General features: G+C 34.5%; 2 protein-coding genes across 4 annotated transcripts; one reads left to right on the plus strand and one right to left on the minus strand.

Moving 5' to 3' along the window:
* Positions 1-150: 150 nt before the first annotated feature.
* LOC106670664 (pre-mRNA-splicing factor CWC22 homolog) lies at positions 151-5675 on the minus strand. The gene is made up of 10 exons (XM_014401186.2): positions 5024-5675; positions 2682-2904; positions 2141-2269; positions 1878-2066; positions 1650-1803; positions 1379-1552; positions 750-1251; positions 582-683; positions 363-493; positions 151-296 (listed from the first exon to the last, which is right to left on the minus strand). Exons 1-10 carry the CDS (start codon positions 5572-5574, stop codon positions 154-156), a joined length of 2298 nt encoding a protein of 765 aa, XP_014256672.1. The 5' UTR covers positions 5575-5675; the 3' UTR covers positions 151-153.
* Positions 5676-8109: 2434 nt separating this feature from the next.
* Positions 8110-15679, plus strand: LOC106670662 (GATOR complex protein WDR59). Of its 3 annotated transcripts, XM_014401182.2 has the most exons (21): positions 8111-8297; positions 8333-8412; positions 8836-8885; positions 10430-10565; positions 10623-10827; positions 10886-11019; positions 11077-11226; positions 11345-11501; positions 11583-11662; positions 11883-11961; positions 12301-12476; positions 13352-13516; positions 13571-13660; positions 13714-13849; positions 13917-14056; positions 14121-14251; positions 14313-14498; positions 14566-14692; positions 14756-14943; positions 14995-15251; positions 15305-15553. In XM_014401182.2, exons 2-21 carry the CDS (start codon positions 8359-8361, stop codon positions 15442-15444), a joined length of 2781 nt encoding a protein of 926 aa, XP_014256668.1. In that variant the 5' UTR covers positions 8111-8297; positions 8333-8358; the 3' UTR covers positions 15445-15553. The 3 variants fall into 3 exon arrangements, with proteins under 3 accessions (XP_014256669.1, XP_014256668.1, XP_014256667.1); XM_014401183.2 differs by having other exon boundaries at positions 8110-8412; positions 13723-13849; positions 15305-15679; XM_014401181.2 differs by having other exon boundaries at positions 8111-8412.
* The last annotated feature ends 63 nt before the right edge of the window (positions 15680-15742 follow it).

Consider the following 15742-nt stretch of genomic DNA (forward strand, 5'->3'; position numbering starts at 1 on the left):
AAAGATTATTTAATAGTATATTAAGTTACTTACAGAAATGAAACAATTTTGTGAAGTTAAATATAAAAAAAATATTTATTTACAATTAATTAATTCCATTATATGATTTTTTTACAATATTTTCTTATCCTCGAAGATCATTAAATCTTTTTTCTAGTCTTTCTTCTTCTTCTTTTGCTTTTTATCTTTCTTTTTCACCTGTTTTTTAGTCTTTGTGGTTTTCTTTTTAGCGCTCTCTTTACTCTTACTCTTTGATGGTTTCTTTTTCTTCTTTTTCTTGACTTCCTCCTCAGATTCTGAAAAAGTTCATTGTTGTAAAAAATAAAGCACGATCATGCTGTAAGCCGAGAAGGACAAATCACCTGAGCTTGACGAATCGGAAGAACTGTCTAAATCCGACGACGATGAACTGCTTGACGACGATATTTCCTGCACTAATTGTGATACAGGTACTGGCTTAGGCTGGCTTTTCAAGTGCTCCCTCAGTTCATCTCTAAAGGCACAAGTCAAACCAATAAAAAATAAATAAATATTTTATTATTTCGGTGGTATATTGGTTTCAGTTTATCAATATTACTTACGTTAGTCCTCCAAGACCAATAGAGGTAAAGAAATTAATGGCAAATCTAGTATTTTTAGGGTTATCTCTTGGAAATAAACCTTCCATTGATGACTGCAGGCTTCTAAAATGTGAATAAATATTAGTACAGAATAAATAGTAAATTTTATTAATATGAATTTTTTCTTACGGATCCTTCAATCTTGTATTTAAATTTGCAAGGCCTAAATATTCGGAGAGCTCTTGAAACAATATCTTAATGAAAATCCTACTTGAACTCGTTGTGTCTTCCTCGTTGAGCTTGATGAACGAGAGAACAGCCCACGATATTGCATCAGTAAAAAGCAAATGGGCAAAGAATTTGGCGACATTCCTTAACTTGTTCGTATCCAACCGGTGCACGGTCGAATAACTGTTGCTGAAAATCTGTTCAAAAGGAGCGACGTAGATCTGATTGACTTGACAGAATCTTTGCGCAAGAAGGCCGAAGAATTTTTCGTACGTCCTTTGCTCAGCACAGCAGTCTAGAAACATATGACAGAGCTCCTGTTCCTGGCCTGGTTTTATTTCCATTTTAAGCAGTTTATGAGCGCATTCTTCAAAGTCTAATGACGACTGTATGGTGAGATATATAGTTTTTCTTAAGGCTATTAAGTTTGTTTCTGTATTGTCCAATATTGTCATTTTCTTTTCTACAAAACAAATTATAAACGGTTATAAATAATGAGAAACATTTATGTGACATAAAATAATACTATTCTATTATTTGTTGGTAATAGACACCAGCTTTTTGAAGAATAATTTTAAGAGAATTAGTACCTCCTTGATCATCGTCATCGTCATTATCGTCATCATCTTCATCATCACTATTTTCAGATGAATCATCCTCACCATCATCATATGAGCTTTCTCCATCCGAGTCCAATATCTCACTCCTTAATGATTTGTACTTGTCTTCATTCATTTCATAATCATTATCCAATTTGAACACATCTGATGAGAAAAATATGTATTATTTAATAACAATAATGATGTGCGAGTAGGATTTTTTCTTTTTTTTTTAATTAAAGGTAGTTTAAGGTGAACTCACTGAGCATTTCTTGTTGGTCCATGGTGTCTTCTAAAGAAATCAAATGCGTGAACTGATCTTCCTCATCAACAAGATCGAGCTCTTCAATAATAGCGGGGAAAGATTGGAATTCATCTTTCCTCACTTGAAACATGACTTCAATCATATATTGTATCTGAAAAATACAAAAATATTTACTAAAACTTTTTTTAAAGGAATATCCGTTAAAGGATATGTTTTGACGCATACCCTTTTATCTAATTTTCCTTCATGCAAAATATTTCTTAGCATGTCAAATATGGCGTTGCTACCCTTGCTTGTCACTTCAGAAAGTTTCTGTCCAGCCTCTTTTAAAAAGGAAACAGCCACTTCAACAGAATCGTCTGTCGGGTTTTCGACTAGAAGTGTTAGCAATTCAAGTCCAAGAATTTCATGGGCCTAAAAAACCAAAAACTCCAATAAGCAAAATATTACGTGATATTTAACTTAGAGTTATTTAATTAAAAAAGTACCACTCTCTGGTTGATTAAATGAGCAATAAATGTTGAAGATGTTAAGCAGACAGTTTTATCATTCCGTTTGTATGCTCTTTTAAACCTTATCACAACTCTCTTGAGCAGCAATTCACCAATGTTCGGAAACTGTAATCACACCAAATTAACAATAATTTTTTTAAATTATTTTATCAGCTTCTACTTAATTATTTAAATACTCAATTAATTATACACAATTTTTTCAAAATGAAAAATTTGTGTCAGGCGGGATTCGAACCCACGACTTTTGGCTAAATATGCCGCTGCTCTACCACTTGAGATACTGTGATTTCGATCGCCCATGGCACAAACTTCTCATTTTGACTCCCCGATTTTATTCCAATTGTAAGCAAATTGCGGCTTCATATAGAAACACTTTTTATTAACGATTGCACTACATTAGCCGAAAGTTGTGGGTTCGAATCCCGCCTGTAACACAAAATTTTTCATTTCGAAAAATTGTGTGTATTTAATTGAGTATTAAAGTTTTTATTAATTAAAAAATAAATAAAGGTTATACCTTTGAATTAATGATAGCAACAAGCGAGGCATATACATTGGTGAAGGTTGGCGATGCAGCTTGTGCCTGGATGATGGAACGTGTCAACAAACCCCTACCACGGATAATGTTCTCTTTGAATAAAAGTCTCGCAACAATCCCAATGTTCGACGTGTTGACTTTGTTGATGTGTCCGTGAATAGACTTTTTCAATGCTTCCCAAGCAATCCTCTGATACTCAGCACTGAAAATATCAATCTTAACTAATACTGGACACAACTAAAAAAATACACAACTAAAAAAAAAAAACAAAAAAAACTAGAATCTAAAATGAAAATTAGTTTTTGCAGTAAAAATTGTTGTGTAAGTTGATCTGCATGTTGGTAAATGTATGTTGAACTGATGGTCACTTTAATGGGTTTGTCTGTTCCTCATTGAAGATGGTGTGAAGCCGAAGAGAAACAAATAAGAGTAGAGGGATCTTGTAAAGTTTCAGATATCAATTAGTTGAACAATCAAATGTTGGGCTGATTGAAAATATTTTGAATATTGAAAATCAAGGGGTGTCATTGGCCACAACAGTTTGGGCACCACTGTAAGATAAAGGTCCCGAATTTGAATCCAGTGGCCCTGCATTTGAACCCGTCATTCAACCCCCCCCCCCTTACAAATGAGCTTTTTTTAGAAGCATCCCGAGGGTTGATATGACCTCTGCTGTTGCAAACCCTCATATAAGAATAAATATTGAAAATATACAGAGCAAATGAGTGATGTATTTTAAAAATAAATAATTTATACTTTGTGTTCATCCAAGATATTTCCATATAGTTTACTTAAGATACATAATCATAAGGATCATTTAAGGTATGTTAGGTTTAAAAACCAGTAGTTCTCTATTTCATTACTACCAATGGGTAAAATTGACATACTACTTCCAGCTCGTTTTGTTCGTCAGACTAAGATATGTCAGAAATGATGAAGCTACAGATCACCTCATAGATGTCAATAGAATCTTAGATCATTCGTTTAAAATGTCAGACTCCTATTTTGGTTAATGTATTTGAAGCTGTCTGACCTAATTTTATATAATTTAAAATCAGACTTGCTATTGTTATAAAGACTCAGCCTCACAATTCAATGTTAATATAGTTTGAACCATCCAAACATTTGTTGTTCAAAAAGTTGAGAGTTCAAGTTAGGAGTTATTTCAGATCCAAATAGGACTTTTAATGTGTGAAAATCTTGCCTCATATTTAATAAAAAGTTAAGTGGCAATCGAACATCGAAGCTGTCGAAGTTCAAACTCATCATAACAAGAACAAGAGAGAGGATGCGTGGAAGGAAATGAGCATCAAAATGGGACAAAGACAAAAAAGTACAACAAAAATTATCGCCATGATAGCAAATGCTGTTGCAGAGTTGGTGTGATTATAAACAGCTTGCTTGTCTCATGCAAACTGATGGCTCACTTTGTTTCATCTCATGGAAATGGTTAACCCAAAACGGCGTTTTTCAAGTGATTGTCGCGTTTTTTTCTTTTCTGACCGCTATCAACCCTAACGGTTATTTAAGCCCTGGGCAACATTTAGTTGTACGAATGATTTTTTCGAGCAATTGAAACCCAGTTGTCCAGAAACCCAGATTGATTAAGTGTACTAATCACATCAGGTGGGGAGCAGATAGGGAACCCTCCTGGGGGTATTCAAGGTGTTGCTCTGCTCAAGAGTGTTCTATGAGTGTCAGCCCAAAATATGCATCTCGCGAGGGTCAACAGACTCTACTACCAAGCCTTTGAGCACTATCAGGCTTGGGGTGTTTTGAAATAAAAGAGGCTCTGACTATCTCATGTGTACAGATTCTTTCAGTGCAGTTTCATCTGTCCGTTACAGATTCTTGATGGACCCCAAAACATGATTGGTGGGGGGATGACCACTCAAAAATGTAAGATTAAAAAGACTGTGTGTAGTATTTACTGATCGTTAATTAATGATTATTTGGAGATCATCAGATGTGGTCTTGTGTGATGTACGTTTAGAAAAGTACAAATACTGTGAATAGCCATAAAATTTCTATATTGTGGCATCATTGTACAAATTCATTTTCTCATCTTAAATGTATTTGTATAATCCAAAGTCCTGAAGATGATCTAAATAAATATCAAAACATTGGCACAATAAAGAAAATGATTTTTACATCACACAAGCCTGCATCTCACAATCTCCAAATAATCATTACAAAGGGTCTAACGGACCAAATCAACAATGACTGGCTGGCTAGGATAAAGGGATTAGTTTATTATAACTAAAGAAAAGCCATGCAAAAAATAAAAGTAAGGAAAAAATAGTCTAAGATAAACAATTTACCTAGATTTGTCGGTAATGTTTGCTTGCATAAGCCTGAGCTTTCCTGGAGGGATGTAAGCTCCACCAGTTTTTGTCATGAGAGTTGACGGATTCACTGGCTTCTCCGTGCTTTTGTTTTCCTTGTCCTCTCCGCTCGAACTTGCCATTTTCTTTTCTCTCGCTGGATTCTCCGCGTAGTACCTTGAACCAACTAGGTAGTTCCTTTCGATTTCTGGTTCAGTCTCGTCTACCTTTTTGTCCTTGTCACCCCAGTACCTCTTGAAATTGTCATCCCTTCTGTCCCGCCTGTCGTCGTCGCGTCTCCTGGGCCTGTAGTCATCCATGTCGTAGTGTCTTTCCCTAGGTCTCCTCTCACGCCTGTCTCTCCTTTCTCTGCCGTTCTCGTGTTTTCTTCTCGAGTGGCTGGATTCCTCGTCCCGTTCCCTGCGTTTACCTTCGTCCCTTTCACGCCTTTTGGGAGAGTGCGGCCTTTTTCTGCATTCCTTCCGCTTTTCCTTGTTGTCCGACTCGGATTTTTCCTTTTTCTCAGTTTTTACCTGTTCCGCGTCCATTTTAGTAGTACACACCTATATTTAATGGTATCTAACTATCAAAACATGTCTACAGTTTTACTGTTTTAGTCTTTGAAGAAGGTTACTCCGACTCTCTTGAACGACAAGGTTAAAGTCTAGAGCTTTCTTGAATCGATTTTAAACCCTCACCAGGTTCGATATTTAAAAATATAAAACATCTAAAGGAAAATGAATATAAAGGAATAATGAAAAACAAATTTAAATTAAAAAAATAAAATAAAATAAAATCCCAAGTCATCTTTTATTTAATATTTAGTAAAACACACATCCGTAAAATAAAAAACGTTGGGATCACCATGAACATAGAATCATAGGTATATGAAAGTGCAACTTTCCAATGCAACATTATAAATTCCTTACCAAGGTAAAATGAAATGTTTACAACTCCGACAAATTAAAAACGGAAAATTTAATTTTGACCAAACCTTTCAAACCATACTGAAAAAAACCAGACTGAACCAACCAAATACAAAAAGATTGTGAATATAATTACAAATTTATGATACATCGGTGGTTCAAAATGAAACAAAGAAAGAAAAGAGCCAAATTCTCCCTAGAGAATTTCGTGGACCATACTTGATTATATTTTATGTAAGGCTTATTGCTTGTTTAGAAATAAAGTTTTTATATCTATTTTATTTACAATATTAACCTTTATTTCATCATTTGGATTTCATACAATTTAACACTTTACACAGTTACTTAAAAAGGAACCAAAATATGCACAGATAGTCTCGTAACATTAAAGACTTTTTGTCTGTAAATGTTACCCTCAAGCTCTCCAGGGAATTTGCAGTGGTTCAGATCAAGCTGAAATCACTGAATATAAAATATGGAATACTTTTAGAATTACGTGGAATAATTTTAGATAGCTTGCATAGTCTGATGAGAGAAGTATATCAAATAGTCCACTGTAAAGAGATAGAATAGTAAATCTACTGAGGATAGACCAATGAACCCCAAACATACAAAATAAAAAATATTTATACCATGGAACACTTGGTTTTTCTTTTTTCACTAAAACCAATTTGTGAGTGGAACCATCCTCGCAAAAGGTCAGCTTCTTACCAGGAGGATCATTATGATATAAACTTGAACTATCAGACGTTCAAAAAATAAAACTACACTCATTATGCCAGATCTAAAACAATTTTAATAAATCATAAGGATCTTGTCTAATGAGACAGCAAGTCTACAACACATGGACTGAAAAAGAAATTTAATGACTGCCAAGGAAAAAGCAGCAACACAATCCCAATGAGGAATCACAATAATAATAATTATTATTATTATAAAAATGAGGAAAATAATAACAATGAAAAGGAAATTAGGCAAGAGGCACCTACAAAGGTTTTCAGCATATTGATGTTTAATTCATTAGGATCACCAGATACAGGAGAGAAATTCAGAAAGCCGAAACACAAATAGTTATAAAAAAAGAGAATCACATTTAAATAAGACATGATTTCTTAAATTTGAAGCCTCTATTTGGGTCTCCTGCCTACTGAAACACCAGCTTTAAAAAGTGGACAAAGCTGAAAAAGAAACTTGTGGACTGCCAAGAAGAATTAGATAAAAAATCACAACACATCTATCTCACTTTTTTTCTTACTTCTTTTTCATTGTAATTTTATAGGTCCAATCTACAAAAATGCCTATTGCAGTGGTTATATTTATGTTTAAATCACCAGGGGCACCAGAATTAGCAGGGAAATTCTGAACGCCGAACAATAAATAGGCATAAATAGTCTTTTCATTCTTAAATTGTAAGCTTCTCTTGCCTATTGAAATATCAGCTCAAAAAAGGTAGACAAAGCTAAAAAGGAAATTGGAGGACTGCCAAGAAGAAGCAGTTAAACAATGGAAACATCTTATATGACTGTGAATTCTCACCTTGAATATCACAACTTAAAATAAATAAATAAAATTGAAAGAAATTAGAAAAGAGCCTCTTAACAAAGATCTCAAATGGAATGCACTTTTCATGTATGTAGAGTAGAATCAGCCCCTAATAAATCCATGTTTAAATCCCAAAATTGAAGATAAAAATGCCGAAAATGGAACCAAAGAATTATGTAGATAAAAAGAAGAATCATGAAAAATCATCGTAATTGAAGAATCAAGAATACTGGACTAGGTATCATTTCTAAAACAGTAAAATAACAGGGTACTCTTTTAAACAGGAATATACCTGATCTCTGGGGAAGAATTTTAATAAAATAGAAATGAAATTTTAGATAAAAGTTAATTAATAACAATTTATTTTGTAAAATCACTCTATTTTACAGAAATACATTGTAAAAATGTAAATATTTTTAATATTTAAATTTTATACATGATTGAGATGATTTCATATTAATAATTAATTTGGCTACATGTTTGATTAGTACTTTACATTAAAAGTTTACTTTTAGCTGTTTTTAAATCATTAAAATGAATGACAAGATTAGTATATTCAAAAGAAAATTGATCGATTTGTAACAACAGATTAACAGTTGCGTAGCCTCCTACACTGCAATCTGCATTGCCTGATGTTGTTTATGAAAGTGTGATTCCTTTTGAATGTTGCTTTTGAATGACAACAGTGTAGTGGAACTGCGTTATCTCCATCTCGGTCCGAGATATTTGGTGGTTTTATTCTATTTGGGGAATATAATGGAATAAACGACCAGGGCTGAATATATTTGGTTTTCTTTTTTTAATTTTATCAATGTAATAAAACTACTTGTATTAGTAGTTTTATTTTTGGCTAAATTGGTCTAAATGACGACGAGATGGAGCAGCGAATATATAGTCGCCGAGCACCGCGACCTCCAGGTAAATAATATATTTTTTGACATTGTTGAAAATTAATTTTCTTGTATTTGTTTATGTTTTGGATTAACTACTGTAGTATCTTAGTGTGTATGGTGTGTCATTTCATTTCATACACTGTGCATCAGAATTTGTAGTTCTATCGTTTCCAATTATCCTCGAAATTATATTTTGTAAGATTTCTCTGTGATGTCTGTGGAGCGATGAACCTGAAATTTGGTCATTACCGATCATTTTGTTCTGCCTGTCCTCGCTCCTTGCTGGGTTAGTGTTGAAACACGTCTGTCAACCCAGTGAGGCAAATGATTTTAAAAAATTCATATTTATATTTGTGTTGTAGTTTTATAAATTTAAATGTTAGCAGAAATTAATGCTTTTGGAGTCATACATTTGTTTATAAAAAGCTCTTGGTATTTTATGTTACAGGCGAGTGCTATGGCGGTAGACTACAGTGGAGTTTATGTTCTTTTGGCTGGGTAATAAACTTCATTTTTTTAAATAGATTTGTTACCTTAACAAAGTTAAAGACAAACATCATGGTCATCACGATCACTTGATAGTCTTTTTTTATTTTAATTAACATAGGTAAAGACAAACATCATGGTCATCAGGATCATCTGATGGAATTTTTTTTTAAACTAGATTTTTTACGTTAACATAGTTAAATTTACGAGGTTGTTCAGTTATCGACCAACTTTGATTATCCTTAAAGGACCACATACCCAATAACATCCCAAACCAGAACATAGTTAAAGACAAACTGTGGTCATCAGGACTGTCTGATGGGTTTTTTAATTTTTAATTTTTTTTACTTTAACATAAAAACAAACATGATCATCAAGACCGTCTAACAGAGTCGTTCTAATTTCTCCCTGTTTAACTTTTTTTTTTTTTTTTAATTTCTCTATTTAAATTACTGTTTACTGATGTAAAGAGTGTGCCAGTGAAATTGGATTGTTTTGTTTGTACATTGTTATATTTACTGGTCATAATAACTATATTGTTATAAATCATTCATCACGTAGGATAAGGGTGCCGCAACAATTTAGCCATTGTTGAGTTTAGGGCACTCTAGGGTAGTGCGAATGCTAACTAGTCAATTTTTAACTTGTATCCTTGAAGAAAAGGTAGAGTTGGTTAGTTTTATATCAGCATAACTTGGGTGGAGGTAAATTTGGCACTTTGAGGGTTGATATGACCTCTGCTGGTGCAATCCTTGTATTAAAAAAAAGTAGGATAATAAGGGAAAGTAATTGTAATCAAGAAACAAGGAATCGGGGTGCTATCTACACCACTAGGCAGGAGAGTGCAAATCAAGTTGTTCTCACGCTCGGCGCTTGGTTGGCAGTGGTTAGTCACCATGTCCCCAAATTCCTTCCCAACCAGAGCCAGACTGTTGAGGTGCAGGAGAGTGCAAATCAGCTTGTTCTCGCCCTCGGCTGGCGATGGGTCAATCACCGCGGCCGGACCACTGGTTCAGTGGTTTCCAAAATTGAATAAAAACTGGCTGTGGTAGGAAAGGGCAGTCTAATTTTGGAATGGAGCAGATGTGGTGTGATTGATTCTCAAAGGCGTGTTGGATGTCTTATCTGTCCGGCCACTGAGGTTGTGCCCCCAGTGCACCTAAAACCAAACCCATTCACTCTCTCACTCACTTTTAAATACATTATTTCTTATTTAATATCATTCACCGAGGGTACTCGATATTCCTGCATCACTTTTTACACTTATATATATAGCTAACCTAATTGAGATGGGGGTACTCAATATTCCGCTGTTGGCTGTTGTACACTACACAATCACTGTTAACACACAAAACTATCAGTACCACGTACGGTAAAACCACTCTGTTTCTTCAAAATAAGAACAGGGGGCTCGCTACTGAGTGTATTGAGATAGCCTGTACAACTTTTTAATACACCCATAACAAAATGTGTATGTTATTTGGTGTCGATTAATTTAAATGAAGAAAAGTCAATTTGAATTAATTAAAAAAAAATCTTCTTGATCTGACTTTTAGGCGTAGGTACTTGGCTATAAAAAACTTGATAGACTCTAATGACTCTCTCAGAAAGTTTCCAAGGCAGAGCAAATACGATGTCGGTGCTGCTGAATGGAGTCCACATTTACAGCACAAACATTTATGCGCTGTATCGGTAATAAACTAATATAAATTAATTAATTTCAAATAGTTTGCAAGTGATTTTTTCTAGACAAATAAAAATATAGAAATTCTCTGCTGGGCAGAAGGAAATTTAACGACACAGAGCACACTTCAGGCTCATACGAGAGTAGTCAATCACCTGAACTGGAATCAGTTAGATCCAAACCTCCTTGCCTCATGTTCAATAGACACCTTCACGTATATCTGGGATGTAAGAGATACAAGGCGGCCTTCCCTTTCATTATCCACTATTGGTAAGTATTCTTTACTGAAATAATTTTTTTAAATTAATTTAACTTATTATTACTTCAGCTGGAGCTAATCAAGTACGTTGGAACAGACAGTCGCCTTTCTTACTGGCAACTGCACACAACGGTGATGTCAAACTTTGGGACCGAAGAAAGGGAACTACCCCAGTTCAGTACATCTCTGCTCACCATGCCAATGTAAATGAATGTTTACAAAATCCTAAATAATAGATTTACGTTACATCTGATTTTCAGATTTATTGCCTGGATTGGAATCCAAATCAGGAAAATCAGCTGGCCACCTCAAGCCAGGACTGCACAGTGAAATTTTTCGATATTACGAATCCTAGAAGAGCTGAGAACGTTATTACTGCTGCTGCTCCTATATGGAGAGCCCGATATACTGTATGTTTGTATTTTTCATTTTAAACATACATGATAATATGTCTGTGTATGAATGTGTTTATTTTAAATGCCATTGTATTTAATGTTCAATAATTTTAATGGAATGAATGGTTTTTAGCCTTTTGGAATTGGGATTTTGATGGTAATAGTTCCTCAAATACGAAGGGGTGAGAATAGCCTGTTATTATGGAGTTTGTCAAACCAGAGTTCCCTTGTCCACACCTTTGTTGGACATACGGATGTCGTCTTGGAGTTTGAATGGCGAAAACATCCAGGTGCTGATGATTGAAACATCATCGAAGAAAATTACTTAAAACAACTTATAACTAATTGTTCACATTTTTTTTTTTTTTTAGACTCGTTGGACTATCAACTCATTACTTGGTCTAAAGATCAGACTTTGAGAATATGGCAAATAGAACCGTTTTTACAAAAGGTTAGTTAATAATTTTTACAAATTGTCCATCAAATTAAGTTATTAAATTGCCAGGCATATCAGGGACATATTAGTAATTTAGTAAGAGTAGAAAGAGATTTTTATGCAAAACAGTGCTGTAAATTAAATGCAAATTATTTATTTCAACTAGTATAAATAATTATTTATAAAGTTTTGAATTACGTTTAAAAATATGTTTATATTAAAAAATTTATTTCAGCTTTGTGGCATAGATAATGGAAACAGTCCAGCTATTGAGTCTCACGCTAACGATGGACTTTTACCACCATCTCAAATAGGTATTTTTTTAAATGTTTAAAAAAAAATTTTTTTTTGTGTGTGTGTGTGGTAAAACATATTTAATGTGTTTCAATTGTCAGTACAATTGTACAATACAAGTTTTGTACTTTTATTTTGATTATGTATAACAACTGCATTATAATTTCAGTGATATTTTACTTTTGTATTGTTGAAGTGAATCAATGTCTGAATCAATCAAATTCTGCAGTGTGCAAAAATGAATAAATTTAATATTTATATTGGCTTTAAGAATTTCCAAGTAATACCACTCGTTGGTAGATAGAACGATTACAGTTGGAATTGTTCGACTGATTGAAAAGGATTTGTGTTTACTTCAGGCGGTGTCGTTGAAAGTATGGTCGTCGTGGACGGAAGGACGCATTCGCTTGAATTAACTGAGAACATGATGTCTGAGTCAGAGCAGCCGCCTCCTGTGCAGACTTCTCAGCCAAAAACCCTTCACCAGGAATTTTCTCTAGTCAACATCAATATCAGAAATGTCACTTTTGATTGTGTGAGTTGCAATTTCCTTTTTGTCCCGAACAAAAAATTAACTTAGGTGCTGTTTTAATATAATAATATTTAAAGTGATTTATAATTTTTATTCACTAATTTCGTGGTCCGCTTGACCAATTAATATATTACAATTAATTAAGGTTTTTAGTTGAGATAAAAAAGTCAATGGCACGAGTGGGATTCGAACCCACGATCTTCGGCTTGATACGCCGCTGCTCTACCACTTGAGCTATCATTACCTCGATCCACTCGGACACCAACTTCCCATCTCAACCGCACCTTTTGAATTTTCAGGCCGAAGATCGTGGGTTCGAATTCCGCTCGTGCCATTGACTTTTTTATCTCAACTAAAAACCTTAATTAATTGTAATATATTAATTGGTAAAGCGGACCACAAAATTAGTGAATTTAATAATTTAAAATGAAGTATACTTCACTAAAGCTCTCCTTGGCTATTTCATTTGTCGTCGAGAATCCAATCCGATTACACGACATTTGAAGAATGGCAAAAAGGAGGGAAAATTCAAAAGGTGCGGTTGAGATGGGACGTTGGTGACCGAGTGGATTGAGGTCATGAGAGCTCAAGTGGTAGAGCAGCGGCGTATCAAGCCGAAGATCGTGGGTTCGAATCCCGCTCGTGCCATTGACTTTTTTATCTCAACAAAAAACCTTAATTAATTGTAATATAATTTTTATGTAAAGCATGGTTGAGATGAAAAGAAAAGAGAGAAAAGAGTACTTCTCATGAGAACCCACGACTTCAGGCTAACACTAATCTTTAATTTAAATAATTGTTCTTTGGTCAAACTAAGACCAACATATTAATGAAATAAAATTTGTTATATATTAAAAATCTGTTTAACTTAATTATAGATGGATCCTATAAAAAGAAGATGTACAGTTACAGCAGCCATAAACAGCAATGTGGCAGTTGTTCATATCACTTTTCCCCCAGGCTACCCTCACAACATAGCGCCTGCGTTTCAGTTTACGACTGCTTCTACTATTGATTCTACACTGAAAAATAAATTGCTCAAAGTATGTACTTAAAAAAAAAGGTCAAATTTATTGTTAAACGCATTGGTGTTGAAGGTGTTAAAACAGACGGCTCAGCAGAGGGTGAAAAAGAACAGGTCATGCCTTGAACCCTGCATAAGACAGTTGATCACAACATTAGAAGAGGTACGTTCCCATTAAATAAATCAAGAAGGTAAAAATGTTCAATTTTCCCTCAGCTTTCTCAGGTTAATGATCAGGACAAAGCGCAGTATTTGCAAATGCAAGGAGCCCTTCTTCATTCACCAATTTACAGTTTTAGAGATGCTTATATACCATTTCCAAGAACGTCGGGAGCAAAATTTTGTAATGTGGGTTAGTTTTAACGAATCGATATTTATAATTTTTTAACATGATGAAAATGATTTTTTTTCTGTTTCAGGAATGCTTGTTTGTTTTGGTAGGTCTTTTAGTAGAAGACAAAATGTTAGAGCTGACAAATCAACACCCAGGTCTTTATCAGCGCTTAACACTTATTCTGAATCACCTTTATCCGTGCCATCTTACTTTTACCATGACAGAGTAAATGAACTCATATTATAAACTGTTTTCCAACCTTTTGACTTAAAATCGCCCATTTTCATAGGTCAGTGCAAGAGGTAGATTGAGTCGCAATATGGCCCGTGGCGTATCACAGAAAGGCTACAAGACGACAGTCATTATTTACGATGCCTCGGGTCTTTTTCCAATGAGCAAAGATCTTGCTGAAAAATATATGTAAATATCAAATGGTAAAAATAAATCAAAGCGGCGTTCACATTTGAGTTTGTTAAAACAGGTTAGACAACCGTGATATTGTTGGAACGTGCCAACATAATGCGATGGTCGCTGGGAGCTTTGGGAGGAAAGACCTCACCCAGGTCTGGAACCTGGCAAGCTTGGCGGCGACACCCTCTTCTTTTGATGAAGACGAGGACTTTCCTTGGGAAACTCACCCGCTCTCTATCGGAATGATTCAATCTCTGTAATTTTATACTTCAATACTTTTTTTTTTAATTATTAAATTTAACCGATTTAATTGTTCGCTTAAGGATAAGCCATTATGTTGTTGAGTCAGATATACAGACTGCTGCAATGCTGTGCTGTGTTTTTAGTAATAAAATGGAAGCTCAAGAAATGACACAGATTAGAACTGTAAACAAGACTGATAATGCTAATGTAAGTAATCAATTTAAGCTTTTTACCCTTCAATATAATGCTTTAATAAATTTAATTTTACAGGCGATAAGCTCATCATACCAAATGATTCACCAAGTTGATTCCTCAGTAGAGAGTTGGAATCTTCCAGCAGTTTCTAAACAAAATATCTCTAACTCTTGTACTGAAGACGATTTTAGCATTGTGTGCGGTGCTGATGATATTATTGTTCATACACCACTTGGGGTTACTGAAACAGTTAAACCTATTAAGTAAGTTCTCTTTCTTAAAATTTTAACAAAGCTACTCATATTTTTGTGAAGTTTGTCAAGGGTATCTTTGAGCGAGTCACCAGAGTATGAACAGTATAAAAAAGCTTACGCTGAGATTCTCCATCGTTGGTGCCTTCTGGATGCCCGGGCACAGGTCATGAAATATCTTAAGTGTGATCTAGATGTTCATCGGGGACTTGAGCTTGTTGCCCAATGCCTGAACTGCAAGGTCTTGACCAGAGATGCTTATTGCACGACTTGCAAAAATCCTGCCCTTCAGTGCATCATTTGTCACACTTCGGTCAGAGGTGAGTTTTTAACCCATTTTTTTTCTTTCAAGTTACCAACTTTCTGTTTGCAGGCGGTGCGAATGTTTGCTTAATCTGCGGACACGGTGGTCACACTCGTCATCTTATGGAATGGTTCTCGGAAAACACTGTCTGCCCTGGCGGGTGTGGATGCCATTGCCTCCAAGAAACGGCATCCGCTTTGGATAATTGACATTGGGTTTTGACCAATTTGTGATAAATATGAAATAATTATATATTATCTTGTGTTAAATATGTTTAACATTTTTAAATAATTATTTAATTCAATTGGATTCCTGTTTTATTTTCTCTTCCCATTTTCATATTTAGTTTCTGTAGCTTACAGGTAAAATTCTGGAGCTCAATTATAGTTTAGTGGATTGTACTTTGTTAATTAAACAAAATCTGTATTATCTAAAATTAAGGTAGAGTAAACAAAATTGTACAGGCATTATAGTTCATTATAAAATTATTTAATATATATAAAGTAT

Source organism: Cimex lectularius, unplaced genomic scaffold, assembly GCF_000648675.2.
Source record: "Cimex lectularius strain Harlan isolate CLEC.00 unplaced genomic scaffold, Clec_2.1 scaffold58, whole genome shotgun sequence".
Taxonomy (NCBI): Eukaryota; Metazoa; Arthropoda; class Insecta; order Hemiptera; family Cimicidae; genus Cimex; species Cimex lectularius.

What these genes read in the sequence shown, in the direction of transcription:
- LOC106670664 (XM_014401186.2), bottom strand. Translation starts at nt 5,574, where the DNA reads ATGGACGCGGAACAGGTAAAAACTGAGAAAAAGGAAAAATCCGAGTCG. An exon ending in AAGGAAAATTAGATAAAAGG is followed by an intron (nt 1,804 to 1,877) that starts GTATGCGTCAAA and finishes TGTATTTTTCAG; the next exon opens with ATACAATATATGATTGAAGT. An exon ending in AATACAAGATTGAAGGATCC is followed by an intron (nt 684 to 749) that starts GTAAGAAAAAAT and finishes TTCACATTTTAG; the next exon opens with AAGCCTGCAGTCATCAATGG.
- LOC106670662 (XM_014401181.2), top strand. Translation starts at nt 8,359, where the DNA reads ATGACGACGAGATGGAGCAGCGAATATATAGTCGCCGAGCACCGCGAC. An exon ending in TAGAACCGTTTTTACAAAAG is followed by an intron (nt 11,663 to 11,882) that starts GTTAGTTAATAA and finishes AATTTATTTCAG; the next exon opens with CTTTGTGGCATAGATAATGG. An exon ending in GAAACAGTTAAACCTATTAA is followed by an intron (nt 14,944 to 14,994) that starts GTAAGTTCTCTT and finishes ATTTTTGTGAAG; the next exon opens with TTTGTCAAGGGTATCTTTGA.